Below are 24,428 nucleotides of genomic sequence, written 5' to 3' on the forward strand. Positions count from 1 at the left end.
CTCCCAATCTCAATTGGGAGTCTCAGACCCTTTGTCTAAGAGTATTTCCTTCAAACAGCCCCTTCCACCAATAGCAAGTATGTCCTGGCAAAAGGGAAAAGCAAGCAGTTAATAAACTATCAAATTGCTAGTCTGCTACCCAGGTAGACAGTTGAGAGAATGCTACAATAAAGGAAGCGAGTGAAAGTGATGAAAAAGAAGTGCGTGAGGAGGGAACCGCATACATTCATCCCTCCACAGAGGATCAGACCCTGACTGTGAGCAACTGGATGATCTTTGGCACATTAAAAATCACCGAAAGAAAAACTTTTCAAAGTAAAATCATGAATGACACTGCTGTTAAGGGGTTTTGTTTCTAAACAACGGTGCAAGTTAAAATGTCAGAAGCCTATAAATAATGCATATTTTACACACACTCCCAGTTCAGAAAAATATAGCCAAATTAAATTATCAACATGAAAGCATAGTTGCTCGAAAAGATCCACAAATAAAAATTAAAAGCTATGCCATTAAGTCTACACAAGATGTTAAGAAAGCCTGCCAAATGCCTCAGATCCTAGTAAGAAGAATCTCTAGGAAGCTAGAATCTTCCAAATGTTCGCAGAACTAATTTGGATTAACACACAAGCAGCAGCTTCCTTTTATCACGTGACTTTTCCATAGGAAAAGTCATGATTATGCAGACACATGCTTTAAAAGCTTCCTATTGAAGTGAACATCTCCTGACCTGACTGGTCTTCCTGCCACCACTTACCCCCTCCACTCTGGCCTCACACCACCTGGGGTGCTGCCCAGCCTCCTGGCTCTTCTCTGGGAACCAGTCCTGCCAAAGGGGTGAGCCTTACCCTCCCTTCACTTAATAAGCAACTTAACACTCTCCAGGGTGGACACCTGACCAGTTAAATTCTCTCCTAGGAATGTGGAATGGAGATAGATTCCAGTAAGCATTGCTGGACCAAGAAGCTGCCTATGTGGCATGGAGGGCCTATTGGAGCTCTACCTCCAGGGAGGGGACAATGAAGCCCCTCCGCAAGCCCTCAGGAGATGTAGAAAGTCATTTCTAGTCATAATTCTGGATCCCCATGAGGAATTAGGGATCCATCCAATAAATAAACAAAAAGAAACCCTCTCTTTGTGTGGGTTTCTTTCTCCCCCACCACTTCAACTTAAGGACAGCTTGCTGTTTTCTAGAAACAGACAATTTTTTACTCCAGTTTTAGATTCACAGCAAAACGGAACAGATGGTACAGATTTCCCATATGCCTCCAGCCCCACACATGCATGACTTTATCTATCATCAATATCTACCACTAGAGTAGTACACTTGGTACAGTCAATGAAAATGAAACTACATTGATACATCACAGTCACCCACGGTCCACAGTTTACATCAGGGATCTCCCTTGGTGTTGTACATTTTATGGCTTTGGAAATATGCATAAGGACATGTATCCACCACTGTAGTATCATACAGATTAGTTTCACTAGAGAGCAGGAGTTTTGGTCTGTTTTATTCTTGACTACCAGCACCCAGAACAGTAGGTATTCAATGAATATTTGTTGAATGAATAAATAAATAAATGAATGAATATGTAAATAAGGCTGATCTCTGTTAATAAGTCCATGCTCCTTTTAGAGCAGGTATAGGTACAATAATATCACTGAATGTCTGGACTTAAGGGGCAGCAGACAGGCCTGGAGGCTGTAAATGAGCTGACCAGATGCTTGTGCTGCCCACTCAAGGTAACAGAAACAAGATAAAGTCAGTCCCCAGAAGGAAATCAGAGCAAAGAGACGAGCCCTTACTGCTTACTGCTAGAGAGCCTATGGCACTCCTAAAGGCTAAGTGAGGAGTGGCTGACAAGGACTCCGAGGGCTGGGAAGTGATAAACCTGCAGCTGGAGCTGCTGTCTCCTTGGGTCTGGAGCAGCTGCCACAGCAGCATATCAATAAGCCCCTGGAAGCTCTGAAACAAAATTGAAACAGGACCAAGCCAGTGGCCAAGGGTTGAAGTGCTGGACTCCTGGCAACTGCGAAGGTCCTTAAGCTGAAAAGATACCAACTGCCCCAAGTGCCAGGCAGACTTGCAGGAAGAAAGCTCTGTGGAAAAAAAGGCCCTTTGAGGTTTATGACTCTGGTGAGGACACCAGGCTTCCTTTTCTTCTGGACAAACCTTCCAAATCAACAGCCAAAGCCCAAGATACCTAGAGTTCAACTGCCCCAAGTTTTTAGTATAGGAACAGGCAAAATCATCCCCTCATACTTCACAAATTCCCAAAGGAAAGGTCTGAGAAGGAGACTCCCAAGTGAAGCCGTCACATGAGCCTTGCCCCTTCCATTCCCTTGTCTACAGGGCAACCACAGGGACTTTGGTAAAATGCGAGGTCTGAACCCTCAATCCCTAATTACAACTCTTCAGTAGCTTCCCACTGTCCTTAGACAAAAGTCCAAATTCCATAGCTGGTAAACTTCACCGGCTCTCAAAAACTGGCTCCAGCCTCCCTCTCTGGCCTCTACTCTTCTCACTTCTCCTTTCCCTCCTCTGTCACACTCTAGCATATGTGGCACATTGCAGACCACAGATTCTAGAATCTGGCACTATATGCCTAGGTACAAAGCCCCCCTTCACTAGTAGCCAGGTACCTTGGGCAAATTACCCAAACTTCCTGAGCCTCTGTTTCTTCATTTGCAATGAACTACCTACCTCACAGCCTGTGAGACCAAATGAATTCACCTGAAATTAAATGAATTAATATATGTAAAGGCCCGTGGTAAGAACTATGTTTGAATTCTAGAGGAGAGAGAGAGTATGCGCTATAGTCTTTCTGTACTTATCACACTATGTAAGTACCTGGACTATAGGTGGTAGATAAGGGTGGGACATGCTCTTCAAGGGCAGATACCATGATTGAATAAATATGCTTTCATGTATATGTGCACTTTTGCTGTATCGTGACTCCTCTGCACTCTTTTACTGTCCCACACTGCCTCACAGTGGTTGCGATGCCTAGAGAGTAGAAAGTATTAGACAAAATATTCTAATGGGAATTACTAATTGCCATCAAAACAAACAGGAAATTCTTTCCTATTTTCTAACTAATGAAGAAAAGGAAAGAAGATATGTAAACGACCAATAAGCACAGTCTCACTAAGCATTAGGGGAATGCAAATTAAAACCTCAGTGAGATACCAAGTCACACACACTAGGGTAGCTAAAATCAAAATGACAAGCAATTACTTGTGTTGGGGAGAATGTGAGAAACTAGGAACCTGGCTACATTGCTGGGGGAAATATAAAATAGTGCAGCCACTTTGGAGAACAGTTTGGAAGTACCTAAAAAAGTTAAATATAATTAGCATAGGATCCAGCAAATCTTCTCCTAAGTATATATCCCAGAGAAATGGAAGCCGACACCACTACAAAACCATATGTATGAATATTCAAAATATCTTAACAGCCAAAAGGTATAAAAAATACAAATATCCAAAAACTAATGAATGGATAAACAAAATGTGGTATATCCATACCACAGATTTTATGCAGATTATTACGCAGATTATTTCTTTAGAAAATAATCTTAGAAATGAATAATCTTTAGAAATGAAGTTCTGGCATGTACTGCAACATTGGATGAACCTTGAAAACGTTATGCTAAGAGAAAGAAGCCAGTCATAAAGCACCACAAATTACAGGATTCCAGGTAGAGACAGAAAGTAGATTAGCTGTTACCTAGGACTGGAGAATCTAGAGTGACTGATAATGGTCCAGAGGTTTTGGGAATGATGAAAATGTTCTGGAATTAGATGGCTGTGATGGTTGTACAACACTGTGAATATACTAAAAACCAATGAATTGTACACTTTAAATGGGTGCACTGTGTCGTTTGTGAATTATATAACAACAAAGCTGTTTTTAAAAACAGCAACTAAAACAACAGTACGAATGACCACTTCTAAGTACTTGCTGGTGCCAGCTTTGGTATATTCACCGATTGTCTGGAATTTCAAAAAAAAAAAAAAAAAAAAAGAAGTGTATTCTTTAAAAGACAATTTCAGGAATGAGAGCAGCGCAGACTAGGGCACATAGCAGCGGTTGACTGACAGTTCTCTTTGCCTAGTCTCCTGATTGACTGAGAGAAGCACAGCCACAGACTTGGGGAGGCGAGCAGCCCAGAGTTGGAAGAAAAGGGGCCTGTGCATCACGGAGCTAAAACAGTGAAGATGGAGCAGGCTGGTGGTGATCTTTGGGCAAAGTTGAGAAAAGGAATCCTAGGAGGGTGCAAGGCCCCGTGGCAAAGCTGAGTGACTTGGTCTGGACTACCTGGTGCCCAATCAATCACCGGAAGGGAAGGGCGGTGGTAGTTACACACGTGGGCTCTGACTGGTGCAGCCTGGGTTTCCATCTGCCTCTGCTTCAGCAAGTTCCTCAGCCTCAGTGGCCTCAAATTACCGCACTGGTAAATGTGGATAATGATAGTATCTACCTCAGAGAATTTTAAGAGTCAAATGAGTTCATTATATGGAAAGTACTTAGAATTAAGCCAGGCACACTGAAATAACCCCATAAATGTTAGCGGCTGCTGTCATCACGATCTGCAAGAGGCATCTTCTGACTAGATACTCAAGGGACCGTCCAGAGAGAACAGTAAAGGGCGGGGCAGGCAGACATCAACACCTCCTCTTGGGGACTGAGGAGGCTCGAGGAATGTGTCCATTGTATACCGATTTAACGCTCAAGGTCCCTTCCAGAGTTCCAGTCCCGGGGGCAGAGGGGAAAACCAAGGGAGCTTAAGGATCGGGAGGCTCACCCACAGGGCCGAGGGGGTTATTAGGGTCCGGGAGCGTTAGGGTTGGTGGAGCGAGAGGAGGAGCGCAGGGGCGGAGCTGGGGGAGGTCCGTCGGGAGGGAAAGGCCTGTCCGGAGAGAGGGAAGGGAGAGCGATCGCCGCAGCCTCGGGAGGCCGGGACTATCGCTTGGGGCGCGGTACCTGGAGTCGAACTTCTGGCCGTCGGGGAATGTGCCCACGTAGTGGTAGCGCACGAAGTCGCCGCTGCGCACGGTGCGCGGGCACTCATCGGGCACAAAGCGCCTCTCGATCTGCAGCTCCGTGTCAGAGCCCAGGCCCAGGCCCGCCACGGGCGCCGCCTGCCCGGTCACCCAGAGCAGCAGCAGGAGCAGCGGCGGCTGCGGGGGCCGCCAGCCCCGGGACCTGGACGCCATTCCGGGCGGCTGCTTGAGGAGCGAGGGGCGGACGCAGGGCGCGGCGCGGAGCCGGGGGAGGCCTGGGAGCACTGCGGCGGATGCAAACGTGGAAAAGACTCCCGGCCCTCCCCGGGCGGCAGCCACCACCCCCTCTCTCCCGCCCCCCGCCCCCCGCACACTGCCGAGCGAGGGGAGGAGCCCTGCACCGCCCGGGCGGGTCCTAGGCGCCTGCAGCGTCCGGGAGAGGGCTGGCAACCTCAGCGGGGACCCATCCTGGAGCGAGACATCGTGAATTCCTCGGGAAGGGGCGGCGCCCCGAAGTCGGGAGAGAAAAGCGTCTACTGCCCTGGCCCACACCCAACTCCCGCCTGTCCCTGGAAACTGTCGGGATTTGGTGCCTGGAGAGCCTCTTACGTGGCCAGGGGTCCAGTTACCCTTTGCTGCTTTGGGGAGGGAGGCAACGTTGCATTTTTATTGTTTGTTTGGTTTAAACTTAGTCACAAGGATAGATTCTACTCTTTAACAGACTGAAACCATTCTTCATGATTTTTTTCCCAGGATTTTTTTTTTTTTAAAGATTGATTTATTTATGCATGCAAGAGCTGGGGCACTGGCCAGAGATGCGGGGAGTGAGAGGATTCACCAGAGACAGAGTGGGGAACAGAACAGGCAGATTGACCGAAGTACACTGCTATGGGGAGCAGCAGGCAAGTCGGGAGAGGTCTGCTGCGCCATGTGGGTTGCTCCCTCGCTGGCTGGGGATGGAACTCATGCTGCAGAGGCTACGGGTTGCTTCCTAGTGCCGTGCTTAACCCCTTGCGCCACCAGGGAGTCCCCCAGGATTTTCTTTTAATACTTAGAGAAGGAGAGGCGTGTATTGTGAGAGTCCTCTGGGGTCCAGAAGAAGGTTTTAAGTTGCTGTGTTTTCTTTCCCTAAGCGATTAATGGGTGCGATGTGAGTTGAAACCTGGTAGCCAAATATCACATATACTTGACTAAGCCAGGTAGGACTTCGCGAGAGACCGGATGTGGTTAAATGCATCCTTACCTTAGAATTAGTGGTGTTATTTATTAAAACTTTGGGCTAATGAAATAAAATCACCAAAAATTGCCTGACTTGATTGAAAAGTCAACAATCCTGATACCCGAGCTTAGCAAAGATAACGAGAGGCGCGTGCGCCAGAGAGAATGAGATAAACTGGACACCTAATTTATAAATGCAAACGCAAACTTATTAAATAAAACGTAAACAAATTGAATTAAACAATTTATTAATGAAATAATACACTATTATGCAGGCTACCTGTGTGATTTTTCACAATTTAATTAAAGTCTCAGTGTCCTTTGTAAGATGAAGATAAAATAATAATTATAACATTATCATAGCTCTTTTAGATGCTAGGGATCTAATGAGAAAGTACATGTAGCAGAATAAAAATTCAAACCACCAAAAAAGGCCCTCCTTGTCCTAGTAGAGCTCATTCAATTGTGATAAAAATCCTACTGTTATAACAGGCTTGGCCTATACCTGTCATTGTTTGTGGAGCGCTTCTATTTTTGTCTAAATTTTTATGAATTTAAAAGGTTTTGTGGCCTTAAAGGACTAAACTACCAAAAAAGAAGGAAAGAAAGAAATCCTGTTTCTGTTCTTCATCCTATTAATAGGGTAGAGAAGGGAAAAATCCAAAACCCTACGGCCGCAGATTAAAGACATTTGATAAAATTCAACTGGTTCCAATTGTATTATAAACAATGTCCTTTTCACAATATATTTAGTGCCATGGGTTTTCAAATTTTTGTGCTTTTTGTTGGTATTTTTGCTATTTAAAGTGGTCCCTGAGTGTTGTGCTAAGTGCTGCCTTGTGTTCCTAAATGCAGGAAAGCTGTGATGTACCTCATGGGGAAAACAAACGAGCTTCTCTCAGAAGTGAGTTATAGTAGCAATGGGCAGAAGTTGAATGTAGATGAATCAGCAATATACACTAAATAAGGTGTCTTGAACATGAATAAAACAAAGCTATATATTTGTCAGTTGACAAAAATGTCATAACCCAAGACTTGCAGAGCCTAACTCTGAGCAATTGTTCATATTCCCTAATATAATATTTCTTCAGACTTTCTAGATCATCATTACTGAGAAGAGTGAGAATTAATTGCACTTGGAGTAGACTTGCTGGATCATATGACACTCTATTTTAAACTTTTTGAAAAACTGCCAAACTGTTTTCCAAAGTGACTGCACCATTTTACATTCCCACCAGCAATATATGAACGTTCCAATTTCTCCATTTTCTCACCAACGTTGTTATTATCTAACAGATAATAGCAAGCAATCAAAAAAAAAAAATGACCAGCAATCGGGAGAAAACTATTTTTATCTTGCAAATATTATGCAAGTGTTAACAGTGATTATTTTTGCATGTTGAAACTATGGATAGATTTTATCTTTTTGTTTTATTTTTTTTAACTGTTAAGCTGTGATAAACTTTGATCTATCACTTTTGTAATAAGATTAAATTTTTAATAAGGGGCCTCCCTGGTGGTGCAAGGGATGAAGTCTCAGCCCTATAAAGCTATCAGCAGCCACTGCAGTATGAGTTAGATCCCTGGTAGTCTGAAGCAGCCTCTAGTAGTGATATACAACCAGGCTTTAGCTTCTCCAGAAACTTGCAGGATGCATTGAACAATGTATCAAACTAAGTGACATTCTCTCAAGTGAGTTTATTTTTTTTAATTTTTTTCTTTTTTTTTTTTTAAGATTTATTTATTTATACAAGCACTGGGCACAGTCAGAAGCGCGGGAGGGTGAGAGAATTCACCAGAGCCAGAGCGGGGAACAGAACAGGGAGAAGGACCGAAGTACACTGCTGAGGAGAGCAGAGGACAACAGGAGAGGTCTGTGCGCCATATGGGACCCTCGCCGGTGACCAGGGATGGAATCGGCGCTGCAGAGGCTGCGGGCAACTTCGCAGCCCAGCGCTCAACCTCTGCGCCACCGAGGAGGCCCTTTTTAATTTTTTTTTTAAAGATTTATTTACTTACCCATACAAGAACTGGGGCACAGGCCAGAGGTGGGGGTCGGGGGCGGTGAGAGGATCCACGAGAGACAGAGTGGGAAACAGAACAGGCAGATTTACTGAAATACACTACCGAGGAGGAGCAGCAGGTGGGTCAGGAGAGGTGGGCTGTGTCAGGTCTCCCTGGCCAAAGATCAAACTCTTGCTGTGGTGGCTGCAGATAGCTTCATAGGTTGAGTCTTATTCCTTGGGCCACCAGGGAGGCCCCTGAAGTGAGTTTAAATGTATTTTACTTTTTTTTTAAATTTATTTATACAAGCACTGGGCACAGTCAGAAAGTCAGAAGCACGGGAGGGTGAGAGAATTCACCAGAGCCAGAGCGGGGAGCAGAGCAGGCAGAAGGACCGAAGCACACTGCTGAGGGGAGCAGCGGGTGGCAGGAGAGGTCTGCGCACCATGTGGGGCCCTCCTCTGGTGACCTGGGAGCAGCTGGGGATCCAACCGGCGCTGCAGAAGCTGCAGGCAGCTTCGCAACCCAGCGCTCAACTGCTGCGCCACCGGGGAGGCCCTATATTTTACTTTTTGATAATCTTCATGACTTTCCCTCCCTAAAAAAGCAACACTTCCACTCCAAATAAATCAAGGTCAAAATAAATGAAGAGCTCAAGATGACATCAGCCCCATTTTTCTGAGACCTGTGTTAAGTGGTTGAAAAACAGTTACTAATTATAATCGCAAATGGTTCATCCAAAGTAACTGTCAAATTTGTTAGCATTTTTCCATTTCTGAAACATCAGTAAAGAAAAATCATTCTAGGGCCTCCCTGGTGGTGCAACGGGTTAAACGCAACCTATGAAGTTATCTGCAGCTTCTGCAGCAAGAATTCAATCCCCTGCTAGGAAGCAACCCACATGGCGCAACAGGCCTCTCTTGACTCCCCTGCTGCTCCCCTCAGCAGTGTGTTTCAGTCAATCCATCTGTTCTGTTCCCCACTCTGTCTCTGTTGGATCCTCTCACCCCCCACACCTCTGGTCTGTACCCCAGTTCTTGCATGCATAAATAAATAAATCTTAAAAAAAAAAAAGAAAAATCATTCTGGAGTAACAGCACCCTCATGGTAGTCCAATAGAGCAATGAAGCCATCTGGACTTATGTTTTCACCAATTAAGAACTGGTAGTTTTAAAATTAGCAGAGATGTGCTTGATCTGTTCTGCAGCCTCAGCCATAAACATTTTACTCCTTCTGGCCTCTGTTCCTTAAGATTGCTCTTGACTGTTTTTATGTAATCACTGATGACCTGTGGTAGGCTCCCTTTTTGAAACTGATTTCTTCTGGTGTGGTTGGAGAACATTTGGTGTCTTTTTATCTTTCTTCTTCTTCCTTCCTTTTTTTATACCTTAATTCATGACGCTGTCATTTGTGGTTCATATATGATCCTGTGTTAGTTTTTTATTTTTGTTTATACAGTGTAATGAATAGCTATGAACCATCATCCAACCCAAGACCTAAACTAATATTACACATATTCAGGATAAAATACCTTTATTAGAAAAGAAAAAGTGTTATATGAATGAGCTTGTTTTTCACCTTACTTAGGGTTTAAATTGCCTTTTTTTTTTCTTTCCTAGGGAAAATAAAGAAAGGAAAGTAAACCCAAAGTAAGCAGAAGAAAGTAAATAATAAAGACCACAGTTAAAATTCAGGGACTAGGGCCTCCCTGCTGGCACAAGGGCTTAAGATGCAACCTATGAAGCTGTCCGCAGCCTTTGCAGCACAAGTTCAATCCCCCGGCCTGCCAGGGAGCAGTCCACATGGCACAGCAGACCTCTCTTGACTTGCCTGCTTCTCCCCTCGGCCGTGTATTTCAGTCAATCTGCCTGTTCTACCCCCCTCTGTCTCTGCTGAATCCTCTCACCCCCACACCTCTGGCCTCTACCCCAGTTCTTGTATGCATAAATAAATAAATCTTTAAAAAATAATTCATGGACTAGAAGCAGCTAACAATCAAGAATATCAATGAAACCAAAAGCTGATCCTTTTCAAAGATTAATCAGACTAAAACATTTCTAGCTAGACAGAAAAAGAAAAAAAAAGGGAAGGTATGAATTACCAATAACATGAATGAGAGGGAGCATCTTTACAGATTCTATGGATAGTAACAAATCAATAAGGATACAATATGACCACATTGATAACAACTTCCACAACTTAGATAAAATAGATAAATTATTTGAAAGTGATATGGTACAACAGGACATGATTGTATATTTTAAACTGAGGAAGTTTGAGAAAACAGCAGAAGCAGCAAGGTTATTCTGACCTTTTCCCAACTCCTTCTCCCCTGAAACAGGTCATAAAACCCTCATGTGAGAAGTTTCCTCCTAGTACACAGGGGAATAGGAGCATCCTAAGACACTGGCAACAACTGAAGACAAAGGGACTCTGGGAGGAGTCCTACCCAACAGGCCTTGCTAAGTCTTCCCTCCTATTCCTTAGCCTACCACATGTCTACACCACTACCCAGCCTGCATCAAATCTAGCATATATTCAGGTCTAAATATTTCTTTATATATATATTTTTTTAAAGATTTATTTATTTATTTATACAAGCACTGGGTACAGTCAGAAGTGCGGGAGGGTGAGAGAAATCACCAGGGTCAGAGTGGAGAGCAGAGCAGGCAGACTGATGAAATACACTGCTGAGGGGAGCAGCGGGCCAGACGGGAGAGGTCTGCCTCACCATGTGGGACTCTTGTATTCCGGCCGGGATCGAACAGGTGCTGCAGAGGCTGCGGGCAGCTTCGCAGCCCAGTGATCAACTGCTGCACCACCAGGGAGGCCCTCTGTTTCTTTGAGTCTACATTTCCTTAGGAAAACTCCCATGTCACATAAAACTTACATTAAATAAATTTGTGTACTTTTCTTTTGTTGATCTTTTTTGTCAGTTTAATTTTCAGATCCAACCAGGAACCCTAAAAGGGTTGAAAAAGTTTTCCTCCTCTACGAAATACACATGCTACCTGAGTTCGCTAAAGAAATAGATCCCTGAATAGCCTTATCTATCTAAAAAACTGAATTTATTGTTTGAAGACATCCCACAAAAAATTCAGAACTGTAACTTCACCAGAAAACTCCATCAAATATTTAAGAAAAAAACATGTGTGCATGTGTATATATTTTTTAAAGATTTATTTATTTATGCATACAAGAACTGGGGTACAGGCCAGAGGTGTGAGGGGTGAGAAGATTCACCAGAGACAGAAGGGGACAGAACAGGCAGATTGACTGAAGTACACTGCTGAGGGGAGCAATGGCCAAGGAGAGGTCTGCTGCGCCATGTGGGCTTCTCCCTGGCCGGGGATGGAACTCGTGCTGCTATGGCTGCAGCAAGCTTCATAGGTTGCACCTTAACCCCTTGCGCCACCAGGGAAGCCCTACGTGTGTATTTTTTTTTTAATTTTTTTTTTAAGATTTATTTATTTATTTATTTATTTATTTATTTATACAAGCGCTGGGTACAGTCAGAAGCATGGGAGGGTGAGAGAATTCACCAGAGCCAGAGTTGGAAACAGAACAGGCAGACTGACTGAAATATACTGCTGAGGGGAGCAGCAGGCAAGTCAAGAGAGGTCTGCTGTGCCATGTGGGTCAGCTCCCTGGCGGGGGATGGAACTCTGCTGCAGTGGCTCTGGATAGCTTCATTGTGCTGCACCTTAACCCCTTGCACCAACAGGGAGGCCCTGAAGCAAAAATTCTTGACAAAAATTTTTAGCAACTCAAATCCAGTAACATACAAAACCCACTCCGGTCCTTTTCTAGCGCAGGCTTAAGGGTCACTTACTGGCCCAGATAACTTGCCTGGACAGCCGCACTGCTCATGCGCCAGTCCTCTCTCAGAGGGAAGCCTGACTTCCAAGTTTTGGGACACGTCAAAGCAACATGGCATATCTGCCCATAGCCTTTTGTGTGTTTATTTACATTATCTTTAATAAGTATGAAATCCTGGTAAATGTTAGATATTAACTACATTGACTGTCACATTTAAGGCAAATATTTCCCTAAGCTATTATTTTGGCTTCCTTTGTTGTTTTATTCATTATGTGAAAGCTAAAATAATTGCTATGACTTCACATATCACATACGTTTTGAAAACACAGCCTAGGTAAGCACCTAACGCTTCTGCGTCCCAGCCCCACTATTAAAATCTGAGCCTCCTCCTTACCTCTAAAATCAATAAGGGGTGGTTACAACGTAAAGGTGGTAATAATAAGTTTTCAAAAGAATAAATGAGGTCTTATTAAGGGCTTAGCTCAATGACCAGAAGATAAAAAAGTGCTCAGTGTATACTAGCTTGGATTTTCCCTTGCAGCCTTGCAGCCTTGATCTAAATGCAATATACCTTAACCGGATCCAATGCTCTAGAAAATAGGAGGATTTCTATGGAGAGAGACTTGCTGTCTTCCAAAATTAGGTGAAAGCTACCAACATGTAACGAGCAGCTCCTGTGTGTCTGGGGAATACTAGGTGGACTGGCACAGGCTTCCTTCTCCAAAGTGGGAGGCCACAAGGAGAGGCGGTGCCGCCCCAGTGGGTGCCCGGGACGCGCGGGGAAGGGCTCCCGGGTTCCACGGCCGCTCCTCTGCGCCTCGGCTCCGCCGCCAGGGGGCGCGCTCCGACGCCGGCACCGGCCGTGCCAGCAGCGGGTCCCGGCGCTTCGGGCGCCCAAGCGGGCAGCACCGCGCTGAGGCAGCGGGATCGCCCCATCGGGAGGCGGGGGCCGGGCAGGGTCGGCGGGAACCCAGGCCTCGGCGCCGGCCCAGCCGTCCGGGCCGCGGCGCGACGACGCGGGGGCCGGGGGCGCGCGGCGGCCGCGGGAGCCGCCCGAGCAGGAGCTGCTGCGGCGCCGGGAGCAGAAGCGGCGGCGGCACGACGCGCAGCAGCTGCAGCAGCTCAAGCACCTGGAGTCCTTGTGAGTCCCCGCCCGGCGGCCCCGAGCTCCCCGAGGAGGGGGCGAGGCGGCCCCGCGGCCGTGCGCGCCCCAGGCGCGTCCCCCGAGACCCGGGGCGGGGCCCGCGGCGTCCCCCAGCCGAGCCCCGCGCGCGGGAGAGGCCGGCGCCCCGGAGCGGCCCGGCTCGGCGCGAGGCCCCCGAGGCTCGGCCCGGGCTCAGGCTGGCCGCGCGGCGGGGCACCCCCGGAGGCGACGGGTTTTGCTCCCCGAGCTGCGAGGTCCCTGGAGGGCGCCCACTTAGGATGCGGGGGGCGAAGGCGTGCGACGTTCAGCTGAGCGCCCGGGCCCTTTTCCCGGTCTTTGCTCATTTGTCACCCAAAGGGCCCACTGTGACCTGGATCCGTGGAAGCCCGGTGCTTTTCACCCTCTGCTGCTGAGAGAGAGAGAAAAGCAGGTGCTGGGACGTTAGTGTGCTGAGGAAAGGAAAGGAAAGGCCAAAGGGCTGCCCCTGCATATTGGCGAGGTGGCTGTCAGGTGGAGGGAGTGCAGAGTGCAACAGGATAAAGGTGGGAACTGCTAAAAGACCAGTTTCTGCTCTGCAATGAGAATTAGGACCAGAGTCCTAGGTTCTTGCTGCTCAGATAGTCCTGTTCAGAAGCAGAGTCATATATGAATAGATTCTTGTTGGTCTGCATGGTCTTGTAAGCAACCAAATCAGGTCTCTCCGGCTCAGAAAGCCAAACTGCACCACTAGAATGTCTTTTCCACAAAGGAGTTTATTTGAAGTGGCCACCAGGGGAGTTGGAGTGTTGAACACTCTAAAATCCCTGCGCCCTGAAAGGTGGGAGTGCTGAGATTATATAAGGGCGAGAAGGAAAGTTAGCAGGTACTGGTCTAGGAGGGAGTCAGGGGCTTCCCACTCGCAGGTGCCAGGAGGCACAGGGCAGTAGGTAGGCGTCCTAAGCCACCTTGTTTCAGGGAGTGTTCCTTCCTGGCCTAACAAACTCTGACCCGCAGGTGTTTGCCCTCAATGTTATCAACCTGGAAGGGACAGTTTTTGTTAGAGATGTGACACAGTTTTCAGGTTTCTGGGAATGCAGTTGGAGAAGAATACATTTGTTGCTAGTTAAAAGTTATGACTAAAAGTTAATCACTAGACCAAGGGTAGTTCGTATTTAATTTTGCTTAGTTCTGTTAAGTTCTAAGTATAGTAGAATAGTTTCCATTCTAAGAGAAAAAGCTACAAAATTGAGGGTGCCTGGCCACAGTTTGACAGGACGCACTGTGTTTCCCCATCTCCATTGGGAGAAGGGCAGATTGTAAAGGAGATTTAAACATCGGGTGGGAAGTTGGAGTAATGAACTTTCAATTCTTTCCAAAGATTTTTTCCTTCTGTAATTAGCTTTAGTCGTCAAACTTTTCTAATTTGCTTCTCTTTTAGGAATATCTCGTTATTTGTGCAAAGACCATCTTGTAAGGAAAGGTCCTGAAAGGGTTCAAACTCTTCATAACACTCCGGGAGCATTGACACAACGTGCACACCTTTGTGGGAGCCTGGCCTGCCCATTTCACTGTGGCCCTGGAACTTAATTTCACCTCAATGGGACAGCAGATGCAGGATACAGTCCCTGCAGTGCTGGCATCCACTGCCCAGCCCCTCAGGATGCTCTGTCTCTTGCATAAGCATATGTGCAAAAATCTTTCTCTAGGGCCTCCCCTGGTGGCGCAGCAGTTGAGCACTGGGTTACGAAGCTACCCGCAGCCTCTGCAGTGCCAGTTCGATCCCCAGCCACTAAGCAAGGGTCCTACATGGCACGCAGACCTCTCCTGCCACCCTCTGCTCCCCTCAGCAGTGACTTTGTCAGTGTGCTTGCTCTGCTCTCCCCTCTGGCTCTGGTGAATTCTCTCACCCTCCCGCGCTTCTAACTGTACCCAGTGCTTATATAAACAAACAAACAAACAAATAAATAAATCTTTGAAAAAAAATTCTTTCTCTAGTTTAAGCTAAGGAAGGTTCAGGCTAGCCCAACAAGTACCTTTTAATTATAGGCTGCCAGGAGGTGGTTAATACTATTTATTTTGTAGCTAACAGGGCTTTTTCTCTGACAAAAAAGATTATGGTCCCTTCTTGCAGATAAGAAAGTGGAGGGTCTGTGGTTAAGCCACTGACCTGTTCACTAGCAAAAGGAGAGCTCACCTGAGGTACATGAAACTCACCAGTGGGGTTTTCTAGTTTCAGAGATGTAAAACTGATGAGGCCATTGCCATGTTTGCTAATTGGGTTTTAAAATTAAGTTTATTCATACCATTATTCATACCAGAGTGATACTTGTTTAACAAATCAAATGTTTTGCTAAAAATACTACAAAAAAAAAAAAAAAAGAGTTGGGCTACCCAACTCTTCCTGTAGCCTCACATTCCCTAAACAGCCCTCCTAACTCCCCAAATAAGGCCACGGCTTCCATGTGCAAATTTTTCTGGTTTTTTCTTCTTGGATTCAACTACACATTTCTAAATTATATGCTTTCTTTCACTCAGTAATTTTAGATATTATTAATTTCTTGTCGCGTTATATAAGGATTTAGTTCTTTCCCTGCCCTTGTTCCATCCAATATAGTTGCATTATAATTTTTGCTCAATCAGTGTTAGTATTAACATTTATGATTAGATTCAAATTCTTTCATCCTTGATGCACCCTCTTCAGTCTCCACTGATCATTTTCTTCCACTTGACTTGCTGCTCTCTTTGACCACTTCTGCTGAATTCATCTGAGTCTTCCACCCACACACGCTCTAGCTCCATCACTGCTGCTGTAACAGGGTGGTCCCCAGGAAAGGGGGAGGTTCCAGCTTCCCTGCCCCACCCAAGGGAGGGTGGAGCTGAACAGGAGGAGAGGAAGCTGGAGAAGAGACTAAGGAAGGAAGCAGGATGGAGCCAGGAGACCTGGAGGAGACGCATGGAGCCTAGAGACACGTAAAGAAACTGCGCTTATCTTTTGGTCGTGGACTGGGTGACACAGATGTGGGTGAGACCCGTGGGGAGGTGACAATGGCAGCTTTTATCTTGATGTTGATTTTGCTCTTTTCCTTCCGGGCTTGTCCGGTTGTTTGTGACCCTTTGCTGTGGGTCCCCACTGGAAGATGCTTTAGACTTGTAGCAGGCTTTGGGGCCTTGCTCTGGGCCGATCCCATATGGATGGACTTTTACCCACGAGGGGACGGGTAACTTTGGGTGCTTCATTTAGAAACTAGACTCTTTGCCTTACCTGTATTGTTTCCTAGTTTTATTAAAGATCCTTCCCATTAGTCTCATGTGTTTTGTGTTGATGCGGCGGATGGCAGAACCCATTTAGAATAGGCAGGTTTGCGGGGTTTGGGCTGCCCCTCTCCCTGTCCTATAACACTGCCAGTGAATACATGGGTACTAGAGTATATGTAGCAGCTTCCTCTCTGCTTTTCCCCATGTGTTTTTTTAAATGTAACTAGAAATATGTTATGCCGGACTCCTGCTCCTGGGACCTAGCACCTTTGCTTAGCACAGTATTTTGACTGGCTATTTCTTTTTTTTTTTTTTTTCTTATTTTTTGCTTAGTCCTTACATCTTTATTTTCTACATTATCAAATATGTTGTTTATCTGTCCCATTTATTTCCTGAAGATCTAAGTCCTGGAGCCCTCCATTTGTTCCAGTCTTTATAAAACTGACCCTTGAACAACAGAGTTTGAACTGAGTTCACTTACACAGATTTTCTTATAAACAGACTGTAAAATTAAGGTATTGATAAATATGATTTTCTTAATAGCATTTCCTTTAGCTTGTTTTGTTTGACTGGCTATTTCTGCAAGGATTAAGTTTTATGTTGAACTTCACTATTACCTGACGAACAAGTTAGATTTTGTCTGTTACACTTTCTCCTTTTTGCAAAAGGAAATATCAGGGTGGTTAGAGCTAGAGTAAGGATTTCATTCCAGAAACCATTACAGAAATAATATTGTTTAAAAATTCAGTCTATGTAATTCTATAGTGGATCTGAACTAATGATATATTTTTGCTTCAATTTTTCCTTTAGCCTGTTACCTTAAGTTTTTCTTTCAGAGATATATTTACCCAGGCTTATACCAACATAACAGTATTGAAAATACCATTGAATTTTTTCTAGCTAAAACACATTATTTTTTAGATTAATACATGTGTATAGATGTGAATAGAAAGGAACAATGAAGATCCCTCACATTTATAATCTTTAGTTATATTTCCTAGAAGCAAGCATGTAACTAGTTTCTTAGGTATCCTTCCTGGGGACAGTCTGTGTACATAAATGTGTATGCATATGTAAATAGTCATATATAGACTCATGTTCCCACAGACACAAATAGAAGCATACCAGTTATACACTGTGGCTCCCTACTCTCTCTCCTTTAAAAAAATTAGAAGATTGTCCTAAGTTAATTCACACTTTTTAGCATTAATCTTTTTGTGGTGATAAAAGTAATATATTTTCATTATAGAAAACCCAGAATATTAGTCACCCTTCTTACTATCTTGGTGCAGCAAATTGAGTGCTTACATTTCCAAGTTTCTGGAGTCAAGACACAATTGTAAACCAGTTTCAGTATCCAGACGTCCTCAATGAAATGTTCCTTGTGGAGGGCCTCCCCGGTGGCGCAGCGGTTGAGCGCTGGGTTGTGAAGCTGCCCGGTGCTGCTCCCCGGCCACCGGAGGAGGGTCCCACATGGCGCGCAGACCTCTCCTGCCGCCCGCTGCTCCCCTCAACAGTGTACTTCGGTCCTTCTGCCTGCTCTGCTCCCCGCTCTGGCTCTCGTGAATTCTCTCGCCCTCCTGCGCTTCTGACTGTACCCAGTGCTTGTATAAATAAATAAAAATAAATCTTTAAAAAAAAAAAAAAGAAATGTTCCTTGTGGCGTCATTGAATAGAACAGGGATATTCGGGGCCTCCCTGGTGGCGCAAGGGGTTAAGATGCAACCTATGAAGCAATCCGCAGCCTCTGCAACACGAGTTCGATCCCTGGCCAGCCAGGGAGCAACCCACATGGTGAAGTAGACCTCTCCTGTCTCACCCGCTGCTCCCCTCAGCAGTGTATTTCAGTCAATCTGCCTCTTCTGTTCCCCACTCTGTCTCTGGTGTATCCTCTCACCCCCCTAAAACTATGTCCTGTACCCCAGTTCTTCTATGTATAAATAAATAAATCTTAAAAAAAAAAAAACAGCGATGTTTCGTTGTCTGTATCTTTTTTTCATTTTCATTTTGTTTTTGTTCCCTTGGGCATTCATGATTAAAAGACAAACATCCATGCTATGTGCTCAATAGCCAGTAGTGTGTCCATTGTCAAAAATGAACATGAGGGGCCTTCCTGGTGGCTCAGGGGTTAAAAACTGCACTATCAAGCTATCTCCAGCCACTGCAGCAAGAGTTCAATCCCGGGCCAGGGAGATGACCCACATGGCACAGCAGACCTCTCTTATCTCGCCCACTGCTCCCCTCAGCAGTGTATTCAGCAGACCTGGCTGTTCTGCTCCCCACGCTGTCTGTGGTGAATCCTCTCACTCCCCGCACCTATGGCCTACACCCCAGTTCTTGTATGCATAAATAAATAAATCTTTAAAAAAAATGAACATGAGCATTTGGTGCTGATTTTTCCAGATTTGGAGTCCAGAAATCTTTTCTAATAGTTTCAGTAGAGTATGCAAGTGAAAATGACTTGAGAGCATAGGCATGATTTCTATCCTCAGAATCCCAGGAGTCAGAGAACTCTTAGTGAAAGGGAAAACAGGTTCCCATGCAGTCCTTCGTGGACATAATTTAACAGCATTCTTCACTGAACGGTGCCTGTCATCTGGACACAGGATGTGAGTCCAACAAGGTCAATACAGGCATTAAGGGCAGAGAGCTGTGAAGCACTCTGCCAGCTCCACAGGTGGGGCAGGTTGGGAGGAGCCTGGATTGAATGATGCTGGGAGATGGGAGAGAGTGCCTCAGGGACAGAGCACCTTCACCTCCAGCTTCGCTCCTTCTCCCCTGTGCCTCTCTTCCCTGTTGAGCAAGTGGAGTTATGCTGGGTAAATAAGCTGACATCACAATAACACTTTGGAATCATAGTTAGCTTACCTCACATTTTTTCTGCAGTCTCTTGCTTTCCCTTTTTAAGAAAATAAAATTCTAGTGCTAAGACACCAAGTTAGTGAATTTAAGTTCTAGATCTCAGTAGGATGTGGTAGAGCGTTAGTTTGTTTATACGTGGTGTCTGACTGCTGGGTATATTTTGTTAACTATTTTAGACATAATGTAGTGTTTCAAGTTTTTTACTGAAAATGTCCTTTCTATGTTGGCCTAAAGTTGCTTTTGCTCATAAATTGTATTCCTTTTAATGTGGTTGTTGATGGCTTTTTTTTTTCATTTCTAGTTATGAAAAACCTCCTCCTGGGCTTATCAAAGTCAGTGTGAAGTTTGTATGTATGGTTATGTTCTTAGACATAATTAACTGAGTGCTCACGCACAATAAGTTGTTATGAAAAACAATTGTAAAAGGATTTTTTTTAAAAAAGATTTATTTATTTATGCATATAAGAGCTGGGGTACAGGCCAGAGATGCAGGGGGTGGGAGGTGGGGCGGGAGGGTGAGAGGATTCACCAGAGACAGAGTGGGGAACAGAACAGGTGGATATGGGCCTCCCCGGTGATGTAGCAGTTGAGCGCTGGCTTGTGAAGCTGCCCGCAGCCTCTGCAGCGCTGGTTCGATCCCAGGCTGCTCCCAGGCCACCGGAGAAGGGTCCCACATGGCGCTCAGACCTCTCCTGCCGCCCGCTGCTCCCCTCAGCAGTGAACTTCGGTCCTTCTGCCTGCTCTGCTCCCCGCTCTGGCTCTGGTGAATTCTCTCACCCTCCCGCGCTTCTGACTGTACCCAGTGCTTGTCTAAACAAACAAATAAATAAATAAATCTTAAAAAAAAACAAACAAACAGGTGGATAGACTGAAATACACTGCTGAGGGGAGTAGTGGGTGAGACAGGAGAGGTCTGCTGCACCATGTGGTTTGTTCCTTGGCCAGCCGGGGATCAAACTCGTGCTGCAGAGGCTGGGGAGGCTGAGGATTGCTTCATAATGAGGTTCTCAACCCCTTGCGCCACCAGGGAGGTCCTGTAAAAGGTTTTGAATAGCCTTTATGATAACCTTGATCTTCCCTGCAGATGCCAGTCATTCATACACACTGGGGTTTTCACAAGCCTGTGCCTTTGTAGAAATGTAATCGTGTCTGTTCCCTAAGAAGCCTCCAGCCCCTGTGAGATCCTCAGTGACCCCCCTTTTCCCTCTCTGTTGTGACTGCATTTTCTCCAAGCTCTGCTGTGCTCTCTTCCTGCTCTGAACAGGGCTGGCTTCCTGAGTGTCATCAACGCACAGAATAGTAGATGCAGACACTTGAGTCTGTCTTTCTGCAAGAGTGAGACTTAAAAAAGGCCAAAGCAACTTTTTCTGCTTGGTAACTTTCAATTAAAAAAAAAAAGATGTTTAGAAAACATTTTTCCGTTATAAATTTAATATTCATGGAAACAAAATAAAGCACCTTAATTATAAATGTGTTTATTTAATAGTGAAAACACATAGCAGAAATACAGCATATGTGTGATTAGAAAACATGACAGTGACCTGTAAGGTATAATGAAGTATTTTAATGTAATGTGCCATTTTTACTATGCCAAATAACTGTTTACTTTAATTCTTATGCCTTGCCTTATTCCACAAAGATTTTGAAGTAATGGAGTCTTTTGTTTTTATCTTAAAATCAAATTTACCTAAGAATTGGGAGCTAGAGAGAGACCGAGCTTTTCTACATGAAGAAAGTATTTCTGTTCTACTTCACTAATAACTTTTCTCTACGAACAGCTTTTGTTTTCACAATATAGTTTTTCTGGTACAATTACTTCCATTTTTTCTGTTTGGATTAATGAGGTTTTTTCCCCAGTTCTTGCAAGGAAAACTTACAGTACATTGGGATCTCCAGTCCATGAGAAAGCCAAGGTGATGCTGTGTTCTGAGAAGGAGAAAGAGAATTTCAGTGCATTTTGCCATATTTTTTACATGGTGTTTCCTCTTTCAGGAAGATGAGACTAAGCCAGAAGACTGTATACCAGATGTACCAGGCAATGAGCATGCCAGGGAGTTTCTGGCGCATGCACCAACCAAAGGGCTCTGGATGCCACTGGGCAAAGAAGTCAAAGTTATGCAGTGTGAGTATGGAGATGTTTCAAGTAACACCCCCAGCACACACACTTTATAAATCACAACTGACAAAGCATCTTTACTTCTCTGATTTAATTTGCTCATCAAATTAATGTTTTCATCAAATTTGGGAAGTTTTTGGCTATTATTTTTTTTCACACGTGTATTCTGCATGCTGTTGCACTTCTGAGGTTTCACTATGTATATGCTGTGAAATTCACTATATGAATGTTATGGCATCCCACAGGTCTTTGAGAATAGTCGGTTTACTTTATTTTTCTTTCTGTTTCTCAGACTGGATTATCTCAATTGTGACCTATCTTTAGGTTTGCCTACTAGTTGCTTTGCAATCTTTAAATCTGCTGTTAAAACTCTCTAGTTCATTGGGACCTCCCCGGTAGTGCGGAGGGCTGAGCACAGCGCTGTGAAGCTGTCTGCAGCTTTTGCAACTCAGGTTCGATTCCCGGCCAGCCAGGGAGATTCCCACATGGTGCGGCACACCTCTCCTGTTGTGCCCACTGCTCCCCTCAGCAGTGCTTTCTGTCTGTTTACCTGTTCTGCTCCCCACTCTGTCTCTGGTGAATCCTCTCACCCTGCCACACCTCTGGCCTGTACCCCAGCTGTTGTATAAATTAAATAAATAAATAAATAAATGAATAAATAAAGACAGATTTATATTTAAAAAAAACCTCTCTAGTTCATTATTCATTTTGGTTATTGTATTTTCATCACCACTATTTATTTTTAATGCTTTTTTATAATTTATATCTCTTTATTGATAATCTACTTGGTGTAACATTTTCATGCTTTTCTTTAATTCCATATACATCGTTTTAATTTGTTCTTTGATCATATTTATAAAAGCTGATTTAGAGCCTTTGCCTAGTAAATCCAATATTTGGACTTACTTTACTCTATATTAAATTTTGGTTTTGTTTTGTTTTTTTGGTGAAGCTGGACATTTTACATAATATTAAGTGTTCTGGAAACCAGATTTTCCTTCCTACCCAGGGCTTTTGGTGTTCCTTTTTTGTTATTTAGGTACTTTTCTAGATAATTTAATTTCCAACTTACTTGATTTAGGACAACTTGCAACTATTTTCAGTGCTTTCACAGAGGTTCTCACCTGGCCATTCTTGATTTATTTTCTTTCCCATCTACTACATACTTACAGTAATTGCCAGCATAGAGCAAAACTGGCTGATCTTAGCTATAATCCCTCTTCATACTTCCTGACCTCCTTGGCTGGAGTTGCTTAATGTCCAAACCCAGGGTCTCAATTTGCTCCATTCTCCCATGACTTGCTGATTTGTCTGAAATCCACCTAATTCTAAGAGGATGAAAACAGGTGAGAGAAGAAAAAAGGATCTCATCCATCCCTGCTCCTCACATTTTATTTTTCCCACACCTCAGTGTCAGGTGCCAAGTTCATAGTCACTAAAATTACAAAACATATATTGCCCTCAGTTGGCCTGCAATGTGTATATGTATTTTCTTATTTTGTCTCCTCCTAGTTCCTTTATCAGGCCTTCTGCTGCTTCTAATAAAAAAAAAAAAAAAAAACCTCTTTAAATAGGACAGTTTCCTTTTACAGCAGGAGTGCTTATCAGGGTTTTGATGGTGTCACATTTGAAGAGAATTTGTGACTTTGTTAAATATAAGTGGTTTGTGTGGTAGGTGACAGAGAAAGAAGCTATTTTCTCTAGTTTCTTTAGTTACATATAAGGATCAGAGTCACTTGATTAATAGAAAAGATTTATACTTTGAAAAACATAGCAAGCTACAAACTAAAAAAATAATTCACCCTTTCTAGTACTTTACATTGGATTGTCAGTGTAAATATTTGGTGGGGTAATACTCATTCCCAAAGCTGTAAGATTAACGGATGCTAGGGAAGCTGCATCCTCCTTTTCTAAGCTCTTACATGCTTATCCTCTGATTTCATTTTGCTTTTAGAATTGGAACTTAATGAAGAAAAACTTTAATATGATCTAGTGATTCTGTATCTTCATTAAATGAAACTGTGTTATCTTACAGAAATATTTTCCTTTTGTCTTTGTTTTTAGGTTGGCGTTGTAAACGGTATGGTCACTGAACAGGCGATAAAGAATGCCCTTTCTTTATCAAAGGCAACCAAAAGTTAGAACAGTTTAGAGTAGTAAGTAGAACCCCATCATGTCAATTTACGGTTAACAGAGATAGTGAATATTAATGACTCAGGTAGTAATCAATGATCTGGAGTTTTACATAAAATATATTCCTAGAAACCTTTTGGGACAAAGTATCTGGGGTTAAAAACACATATCTCTGTTAAATTACATTTGTGTAACAAAGTATTTCTTTAAAAGAAAACTAACTCCTTATTACAGTATCATTTGCTAGTACCTTGGGTATAATGGTTGTTTTTCTGAATCAGATATATTTATTCAACTTTTTAACTTATATTTAAAAAATCATGTTTCATATAGCTAAGATCAGGATCTTAGTGTTTATCTAAACATTAGATCTCTTTCTGTTATAAGCTAGATATGTGTATATAAATGACATATTTTCTTTTTTTTTTAAAGATTTATTTATTTTTATTTATGCAAGCACTGGGTACAGTCAGAGGTGCGGGAGGATGGGAGAATTCACCAGAGCCAGAGCGGGGAGCAGAGCAGGCAGAAGGACCGAAGTACACTGCTGAGGGGAGCAGCGGGCGGCAGGAGAGGTCTGCGCGCCATGTGGGACCCTCCTCCGGTGGCCGGGGAGCAGCCGGGGATCTAACCGGCGTCGCAGAGGCTTCGGCAGCTTCGCAACCCAGCGCTCAACCGCTGCGCCACCGGGGAGGCCCAACATATTTTCTTTAGATGACAGTAAAGTAGATCTATTATTTGCTCACTTTATTCTAATAGTCACTGCCCCAAAGTGTTAATTCACCATCCAAGAACTGCTTCTGCCGAATGAAACATGCTGCTGTCTGGATGTACAGGTCAACAGACATCCTCCAAGGTGTTTAAGATAGTTAAAATATTATATTTTCACTT

At 44.1% G+C, this 24,428-nt stretch overlaps 2 protein-coding genes across 2 annotated transcripts in view; one reads left to right on the forward strand and one right to left on the reverse strand.

Moving 5' to 3' along the window:
* FKBP9 (FKBP prolyl isomerase 9) overlaps nt 1-5,368 on the reverse strand; it is a gene marked incomplete at its 3' end in the record, with an annotated part of 36,709 nt that extends 31,341 nt beyond the window's left edge. The window contains exon 1 of the mRNA XM_084259809.1: nt 4,988-5,368. Coding sequence (XP_084115935.1) covers nt 4,988-5,220 — 233 coding nt within the window. The 5' untranslated portion in view covers nt 5,221-5,368. The remainder of the gene's footprint in view (nt 1-4,987) is intronic.
* Nucleotides 5,369-6,146: 778 nt separating this feature from the next.
* LOC311188034 (retinitis pigmentosa 9 protein-like) lies at nt 6,147-23,560 on the forward strand (the record flags this gene model as incomplete). Its single annotated transcript, XM_084259808.1, is given in 6 exon segments — nt 6,147-6,157; nt 12,971-13,189; nt 19,590-19,620; nt 21,281-21,410; nt 23,469-23,494; nt 23,498-23,560. Coding segments are annotated over 6 exon segments (480 nt in total), but the record flags the coding sequence as incomplete, so codon positions are not given.
* Between the last annotated feature and the right edge of the window lie 868 nt (nt 23,561-24,428).

This window comes from Talpa europaea (assembly GCF_964194135.1).
Source record: "Talpa europaea genome assembly, contig: HAP1_SCAFFOLD_131, whole genome shotgun sequence".
NCBI lineage: Eukaryota > Metazoa > Chordata > Mammalia > Eulipotyphla > Talpidae > Talpa > Talpa europaea.